General features: G+C 35.4%; 1 protein-coding gene across 2 annotated transcripts in view; it reads left to right on the forward strand.

Annotated features, from left to right (window-relative positions):
- Positions 1-9,586, forward strand: part of PCDH10 (protocadherin 10) — a 56,230-nt gene that overhangs the window by 21,918 nt on the left and 24,726 nt on the right. Inside the window, exon 5 of one of the 2 annotated variants that reach the window (XM_004711853.2) lies at positions 6-287. The exons of the other annotated variant lie outside the window; for it this stretch is intronic. Within the exon in view, the coding sequence (XP_004711910.1) occupies positions 6-46 (41 nt within the window). The 3' untranslated portion in view covers positions 47-287. Of the gene's footprint in view, positions 1-5; positions 288-9,586 lie in introns of those variants that run through there. 2 annotated transcript variants of the gene reach the window in all.

Raw genomic sequence — 9,586 nt, forward strand, 5'->3', positions numbered from 1 at the left:
TACAGGTCATTTCCATCATCTTTCTTATTTTGTACATTGGAAGTAAATTCATATAAGCACTTTGTCCATCATACGAGCCTAACAAAAGAAGATTACTAATTAAAATGTAAATAGAATTATTCAATGCAAAGAACTATCTACTTGGGAAAAACTTTTCCTGCCTCAACAAATGGAAGATTTCATAGGTCAAAATTTAGATGCATTAGTTTACAGAACTATTGTAATTTAGTCTAGAATATACAAATACTATTGCCTTTTAATATCATTAAATACTATTTAATACTCAACGTGCCAGACTTTTTTTGGGTGACTCTGTGTCTTCTGAAATCTTTGTGATAGGAATTAGATGGCATTATTTAGATGATAGAGTTTGGAAATGGTTTCAGAATATGAGATTCATTGTTCAAAATTAGGTAATATTTATAAATGATGAAAAAACACAACCTTATGTCATGTTAATGTAATTCATCAATTTAACATTTTCCTAAGTTTTCCAAAATCCTTGCATTTTTATTTTGAGGTACTGTAAAACTCTAATCACCGAAAAACAACTTATTTGAGAGTGGGGTAACTAAAGAAAATTTGAACATATCATACATCAAAATGTAATTACAAACCAAAGAAACAGAATTAGGAACAAATTGAAGCTAGGCTGTTTTAGAAAATAGGTTACACTTTTTTGTTGTGGTGTTTATTTCTGATTCTATGGCTGATTCCTTATAATGCGTCATATGTACATCTTATATAGTCAATAATAAGCCACGTATCTATTTTTTTGGCATACATTTATTTCAACCATAAGGATTGAAGAGGTCATATTTGAACTTTATCTGATAAAGTTTCTATATAGTACAGTGTTAATCTAAATGTGCAATGTTATCAAATCATTAAGTTCAGCAAGTGAATATGAATATATTTTCTATGTTCTATTTCATGGTGCAGTTGCATGGGTACACTTGTACAACATACATCCCATGTTATCTTTAATTAGCTTATGATAATCAATGAGCAATAGAGAAAGAATGGACTGAGTGTATTAAAGGCCAGAGGAAATTTATTTAAGTTTATCGGAACTGACTCGGTGGCACCTAACATGAGTAGCAGAGATGTAACAACAAAGGCTTCATCATTATTAGAAGCTGGTCACATGATATTATTCTACTTGCTGGAAACAATCACATTTGGGATATTTATGGGTTTTTAAAGATTTTTGTCATTTTTAATTTTTTAAGATTTTCACTTTTTCTTAAAAGACATTCAAAATTAGCAAAAGTAAATAGGTGTCAGATGTGTATATGGAAGACATTATTTTTACTTCTTATTAAAAGTAACTCAATTATTAGAGTTACTTTCCTCTTTAAATGTTGAAACAGTAAGCAGAGATTCAAACACTACCTCTAGTTAACTATCATGTACTTTACAAGTAAGTATTAAGAGTCTCAAATGTTCTGAGGCCCATGTAAGTGCCAATGACTATATTTGGACTAAGAATTGATAGTTAATACTTTATTTAGAAGCAGGTTTAAAGTGTTTTTGTCAAAATATTCAGTGTGTCTTAAAACAGGTAAAATCATAGAAATAATGCATAAGTAAAATTAATAACAATCCATATTTTCTGAATTATGTTTTAAATTATCTTTAATAAAGAAGTATGAGTGGAGGTCACTCTTATCATGTGTAACCTGGCATGACCTTTTATCACTTAAGGAACAGCACTTTGTCTGTCATAGAACATTCCTAGTGAACAATGGGCACGTTAGACCAAGTTGATTTCGGAAAGTCATCTTAATGAGAGAGAATGAAAATCCTGCAATGGTATATGTAAAATAAATGTTTCACATGTAGATTTGACTGAAATGATGGTAGAAATAGGTATATATTTTTTAATGGAAAATTTGATATTTTGACAGTTGCTGTGGATTTTATGTTTCAAGATGCATAAGAGGCATCTTTAAATTGCATTAAATATTTATTATTGTTCCCATTAAAAATCTGATGTCAGAAACAATCCCTTTTATTCATTAAGAGTATTAATTTGAGAGCTATTTTATATAGAATTACATCTCAGACACTAGCACCAGAAGCTATGCCAATACTAGCTATAGATTTCTGTTTGATTTCCCTGAACATTTTTTCCTATAAACAATTCTAATAAAAATCATTATTTTACTGATTTAAAGGCTTCTACTGAATTACATTTAAAAAGCTTTATGGTGGAAAATTTCAGGATCATACAAAATTAATCTACAGCTGCTAATCATACTCTTTGTGATTTTCCTCATGGCTAGATTTGAAGAACTGCTTGCTAATTGTCTTCATATTTTTCTTATTGATTGAAACACCCGATCTTCTGGTAAATGAAAGATTTTTAAAAATGAAAACAAACATTTAACTATATTAACCCAAATACCAATAGAACACTTGAGATGTCTGCACTTCACATTTCTCCTAGCCTATGACAAATTGCGGATTTGGGTACTTTAAGGGGAGTCTGAATAAAGTAAAGCGATTAATATTCTTTTAAGGGATTATCTGCAGTGAGTTTAAAGAGATAGGGAGTCTTTGAATTGAGAAGGGGAGAGGTGAAATAATAGATGTTAAGTGTTTAAACAAATGTTATACAGATAAGATAGTGATCACTTAATCTACCTCTATTGAGAGCAGAAAGGAGGAAATGGATCTATGCTCCATCTGGAAAGATTCAAGTTACACATTATAAGAAATACCCTAACCAGGAGTTTGTCCCTGAGGAATATGGAAGCACTTTACCTTGAAAGTCTTACAAACTACACACATATGCATAAGTCACCTGCGACTTAGTGAAATAATGCTTTCTTATCTTGTGATGTTATTATTTCCCAAAGAATGCTTTTCCTAATCGGGTCCTGGAAAACAGGTGAAAGGGAAGAGGCTCATAGAATACAGATGAATACAGATTTGAAATATATTTGTCATATATATATATATATATATTTTTTTCCTTTCGTGAGCTGTCTTCTCTTGTGTTGTTAGATGCTTTCTAATTGGTTCTGACTTACAGTGACGCCAAGCACAACAGAAGAAAACACTGGCTAATCCTCAGCCATCCCCACAATCATTAGTGATTGAGCACATTGTTGTAGGGACTGTGTCAATCCATCTCCTGGAGGGTTTTCCTCTTTTGACTGAACCTCTTTTTGGTTCAGTATGTTCAGATGTTCTTCTCCAGGAACTGGTCCCTCCCAGTAACATGTCCAAAGTCCATGCGACAAAGTCTCACCATACTCTCTTCTGAGGATTATTCTGACTGTACTTCTTCCAACACAGATATGTTTCTTCTTTTTATAGCCTAACATTTAGATGGTTTTCTCAGCATACAGAAGGAATAAGTAGGGCGACAGGATACAACCTTGATGCATAACATTAGTGATTTTAAACCAAACAATAGTCCCTTGTTCTGTTAGATCAACTCAGGTTCTGCATGGATACAATGAAGTGTTTTGGAATTCCATTCTTTACAAAGTTACTCATAATTTTCTGTGATTCACAAAGCTGAATGCCTTTACAGTGAACAAAACATAGAGGAACATCTTTCTGGTATTCTCTGCTTTCTTTCAAGATCGGTATTGATAGTCCTCATTTCATGTATTTTTCTTAATCCAGTTCCTGTCCATTCATTTTTGTGGCTACAATCATTTTTATTAACTTCTGCAGAATTTTACATGTCTGTGTTATTAATGGTATTGTTTGATCTTTTCCACATTTGCTGCACAACTTTTCTTTTGAGGAGGCACAAATATCTGAATAAGCTGGTGAAATAGGTGTCATCTATATCCCTTGCTGTTGTTCGGCACCATTGAGTCCATTCCAAATCATAGCGACCCAATGTATATCAGAGCTAAATGCTGACCATCCTGCACCGTCCCCACAATTATGCTTATGCTTGAGCCCATTGTTGCAGTGGTCTGTCAAACCACATTGCCAAGGGCCTTCCTCTTGTTCATTGTTCTTATACACAGGAGCGCTGGTGGTGCAGTGGCTGCAAGTTGGGCTGTGATCCAAAGAACCACAGTTCAAAACCACCAGCTGTCCCTCAGGGAAACACAGAACGTTTTACTTGTGCAAAGAGGAGGCTTACAGGAGAAGTTCTCCGCTGTCCTAAAAGGGCCACTATGAGCCTGATGGCATTAAAACCGGATGGCAATGGGTTTGGTTCTGACACTTTACTAAGCATGATGTCCTTCTCCAGAGATGGCTTTCTCCTGAAGACATATCCAAAGTACCTGAGATTACATCTCTGCATCCTGGTCTCTAAGGAGCATTCTGGTTGTACTTCTTCCCAGATTTGTTTTTGTTGTAATTGTTGTTGTTGTTTTGGCAATCCATGGTGCTCTCAAAGATCGTTGCCAGCATCATAATTCAACTGCATTGATTCTTAGGTCTTCTTTATTCAATGTCCAACTTTCCCATACACATGAGGCAATGGAAAACACTATTCCTTGGGTCAGGTACACCTCAATCCTCAAAGAAACCACTTTGCTTTGAAAGTGCATCAAGTTCTCCTCAGTTTCAACAGGTTGTTAATAAGCCTTCTCCAATCTTGATGCCAGATTCTTCTCCATATAATTCAGTTTCTCTCATCATTTGCTCAGCGTACATATTGAATAATGCATGAGAGGAGACAACCCTGACCTAAACCATACAGTTTCCTGATTTAAAACCATACAATATTACTTCATTCTGTTTTCATAACTGCCTCTTGATGTGGGTATAGGTTCCTGATGAACACAATAAAATGTTCCGGACTTTCCTGAAGTCTAGCTGGAGTTCTTCTGAAGGCTATCCAGCGTTTGTCATGATTCACATACTCCAAAGCCTTGGCATAATTAATAAGACACAAGTAAGCATCTTTCTGACATACTCTGCTTTCAGCCAAGATCCATCTGACATCAGTGATGACATCCCTGGTTACACATCCTCTTCTGACTCGTTGGCAACCTCTGTCAATGTATTGATGTAGCCCTTGTTAAATGATACTCAACGAAGTTTTATTTGCATGCGATAATAATGATATTGTTCTATCATTTCAGCATTCGTTTGGGTCACTTTTCTTTGGAATGGGTATAATTAAATGGATCTTTTCCAGTCAGTTGGCCAAGAAGCTGTCTTCCACATTTCCTGGCATGGACTAGTGAGTCGTTCCAGGCTACATCAGCTTGTCGAAACATTTCAATGCTATTTCATTAATTTTTGGAACCTGTGTTTGACTAATGCTTTCAGTTCAGCTTAAACTTCTTCCTTCAGTTCTATTTGTTGTTGCTCATAGGCTTCCTTTTGAAATGGATGGATGTTGATGAGATATTTTGAGTACAATTATTCTGGGCAAGAATGGCAAATGATCCATATACCCTGGCACAAATGAATAAGTGTTTCCAGACCTTTATTTGTTCAAACATCTCAATTGGTATTGAATCAATTCCTGTAGCTTAATTTTTGTAAATTCCTTCAGTGCAGGTTGAATGTCTTTTTTCGGTACTATCAGTTTTTATTGTATGCTACCTCCTGAAATGTTTGAACATTGATCAATTTTTTGGATACAGTGACTGTGTATTCCTCTCATCTCCTCTTGATTTTTCCTTTATTCAAAATTTTGTCCATAGAATCCTTAAATATTGCTCACAAGTTAGATATGTTTCTTCCGTTATTTCAGCCTGAGAAAGGCGGAAGCTGCTATTCGCTTTCCCTTTTCTAATGTCAGTTCCTTGCACATGCTCCTATTGTACTTTATCTTTTATCACTGCCCTTTGAAGGCTTCTGCTCAGCTCTCTTACATTTCTTTTGTTTCCTCTAGTTATTCTGCACTCAAGAACAAGTTTCAGCGTGTCTTCTGACATCCATTTTGACCTTTTCTTTCTTTTCTGTTTTGCTAATATAATTCAGCGAATAACCTTATTGCTATGCTAATAACCATGTGGTTTCTTCATTGCAATGTCCCTTATCATTTAATCTCAGAACTTACTTCTAGTCTCAGTCATTACTGCTCATTTTGTTAAGTTCATTTTGAGATAGTCTCTAAATATAGGTGAAATATATTCAAGATCATACTTCTGTACTTGTGGACTTGTTAAAAATTTTCTTCAGCTTCTTGAACTTGCATAGGAATATTCCACAGTATGCTCTTATTCTCATGGATACTGTTGAGCATCTTGAATATACGTTTGTGTGCTTGTTTTCCCTTTAGCTGTAGCAACTTCAAAGATGCTGTGCTAGTGTAGTGGGTTACTCACTGAGCTGCTCACTACAAGGTCAGCAATTCAAGCATACCAGCTGACAGTCTTGGGTTCAGTGTACATGTAGAAATGCTGTTTGGCAATGAATGCAGCAACATTCCTCTTTGACTTACCATTTTCAACATACAAGAAGACATGATTGCTAAGTTCTAACTGGTATCAGTTAAGTGCACAGATCCCTATGGCATCGACCTGGAAGTAGTCCATCGTGGAGAACTTCCAATTTTCTTTGATTCCCATGTCATGCATCCCACATTCCAATGATTAATGATGTTTGCAACTTTTTCTCCTCCTTTTGAACCATGCCACATTAACAAGTGACAGTTCCTAACTCCTTTTTCCATGCATGTCATTACTGTTGCCTCTAATTTGAGTCACCTTTTTTCCCCTCCGTAATATTTTGACTGTCCTCCAACCCGTGGGACTAATTTTCGGGCATTGTATCACACAATTTTTTGCTACACTTCATAAAGTTTTCACTGGCTAATTTTGTTTAGAAGTAGATCCTTCTTCCTACTCTGTCTTAACCTGGAAGCTCCTCTTGAAATTTGTCCATCATGGGTGGCCCTGGTATTATTTTAAATATCAGTGGCAAAAGTTCAAGCATTACAGTAATATGCAAACCTCTGCAATATGACAAACTGACAGAGGAGGAGTTGGAAAAAACTTGGAATTAAATTCAAGTTGTTCTTGGATATATTTTTCATATTTATTTGATTTAAAACATTTGGAATTGTTCTTTGACGCCAGATAACTGATCCCTTCGGCACCTCGTGATCACACAGGCTGATGTTTTCTTCAATGTGGGCTTTATTGCTTCATACCATTGTGTGCTCACCTCCATGATATGATCACTGAAGAAAAATGGGTGCATAAGCAAAAGACACGAAGAAAGCTGATGGTGCCCGGCTATCAAAGGGTATATTGTCTGGGGTCTTAAAGGCTTGAAGGTAAACAAGCAGCCATCTAGCTCAGAAGCAACCAAGCCCACATGGAAGAAGCACACCAGCCTGTGCAATCATGAGATGTCGAAGGGATCAGGTATAAGGCATCATCAGAACAAAAAATCTTACCATAGTGAATGATGTGGGGAGTGTGGAGTGGAGACCAAAACCCCATTAGTAGGCCACTGGAGATCCCCTTGCAGAGGGGTCTTAGGGAGGAGACGAGCCAGTCAGGGTGCGATGTAGCAACGATGAAAAACACAACTTTCCTCTAGTTCCTAAATGCTCCCACCACCCTCCCGCCCCCGACTATCATGATCCGATTTCTACCTTGCAAGTCTGGCTAGACCAGAGGATGTACACTGGTACAGATAGGAACTGGAAACACAGGGAATCCAGGGGAGATGATCCCTTCAGGACCAGTGATGTGAGTGGCGATACTGGGAGAGTGGAGGGAGAGTGGGTTGGAAAGAGGGAACGGATTACAAGGATCTATATGTGACCACCTCCCAGGGGGATGGACAACAGAAAAGTGGGTGAAGGGAGATGTTGGACAGGGCAAGATATGACAAAATAATAATTTATAAATTATCAAGGGCTCATGAGGGAGCGGGGAGCGGGGAGGGAGGGGAAAAATGAGGACCTGATGCCCGGGGGCTTAAGTGGAGAGCAAATGTTTTGAGAATGATGAGGGCAATGAATGTACAAATGTGCTTTACACAATTGATGTATGTATGGATTGTGATAAGAGTTGTAAGAGCCCCTAATAAAACGATTAAAAAATAAATAAATAAAATAAAACTTTTGGAATTAAATAACACTAAGTAAAAAATGGAAGATTTGATATAATGACAATTTAACTTCCAGTTTAAATCTAGTAGTTCATTCTTATCTTAAAAGATCTAACAAGCATACAACCTATGATTATTACATTTGGGTTGATATTTTTGAGAGCAGAAAAAAATGCAGAATTGCATGGTAATGTGGAAATATTATTTAATCATAACTTTAAGAAAAAGAAAATGAAAGATAATAATCAAGTGGTTAATTGGTTAATTAAATATTAATGCTAGATTTAAAAACAATAATTTTAGCAACCTACTACTGAATACCCATTCATAGGCATGGATTGGTGATATAAGAAACAACAAAGGTTCCAGTTTCCTAAAAACACACTAACATTATGAAAGGACCTTCATTTTTGTTAAGCTTATGGAATAAATCCTGTGACTCTCAAATTATAATAAATACTTTTGTGTCAAATATATGACTATTTTATAATTGTAAAACTATATTAAAAAACTATATTTAAATGTATGCATAAAAAGGAGTTATTTGGCGTTTGCAAATGTAGACGTGCCTTTAGTATCCAGATTGGGAAGAATGCTAATTTCTTTAACTTGAATTAATTTAAGATCAATAAACCAATATGAAAAATATATACCATGTATACTCGTGTATAGGCCAAGTTTTTCAGCACATTTTAAATGCAGTTTTTGTGGTAAAATTAGGTGCCTCTGTCGATACTTGGATCGCCTTCTACTCAAGTATATACAGTATCGATGTTATGTAGTTCTAAGAGCATGATCATTCCTCAAATTATAACAATAAGTAAGAAAGGTAGTTTAGAAATTAAGCTTATACGTGAATTAGTTTTAGGAACTATTTAACTATGCAGAATATGATTATTAACTAACTTAATAATCATATTTTGCATAACAACCCTTGATTATTGAAGCTGTTTGGAAGGATTCGCTGTAGAAACTATAATTAAAATGCTCATCTGCATAGTATAGTGGAAGATGACTTTTCATTTAAATAGAAATACTTAGACAATTTACAATGGGTATATGATATTGCTTCAGGTCATTTTATTTTATATTATTTATTTTTTTAAAGATTTCTTTATTAGGGGCTCTTACAACTCTTATAATAATCCATACATCAATTGTATCAAGCATAGTTGTACATATGTTGCCATCATCATTTTCTAAACATTCACTTTCTATTTGAGCCTTTGGTATCAGCTCCTCTTTTATCCCTCCTTCCCCCACCTCCCACCCTCGTTAAACCATGATAAATTATAAATTATTATTATTTTCATATCTTACACAGACTACTGTCTCCCTTCACCCACGTTTCTGTTGTTATTCCCCTTGGGGTAGGGTTTATGCGTCCATCATTGTGATAGGTTCCGCCTTCCCACCTCCCCCCACCTTCTCATACCCTATTATTTTAAATAATCTTATATATTATGAAATAGCAGCATGGCAATTGTTCGCATGTTTTTAACCAATTGTTTTAGCCAGATCCTCATAAATAGTGGGAAAGAACAGTTTAACACACATTTTAAAAACTAATTTTTGAAAATCT

The sequence above is a fragment of the Echinops telfairi genome, unplaced genomic scaffold, assembly GCF_000313985.2.
Source record: "Echinops telfairi isolate 266 unplaced genomic scaffold, ASM31398v2 ScPeMD7_14;HRSCAF=57, whole genome shotgun sequence".
Taxonomy (NCBI): domain Eukaryota; kingdom Metazoa; phylum Chordata; class Mammalia; order Afrosoricida; family Tenrecidae; genus Echinops; species Echinops telfairi.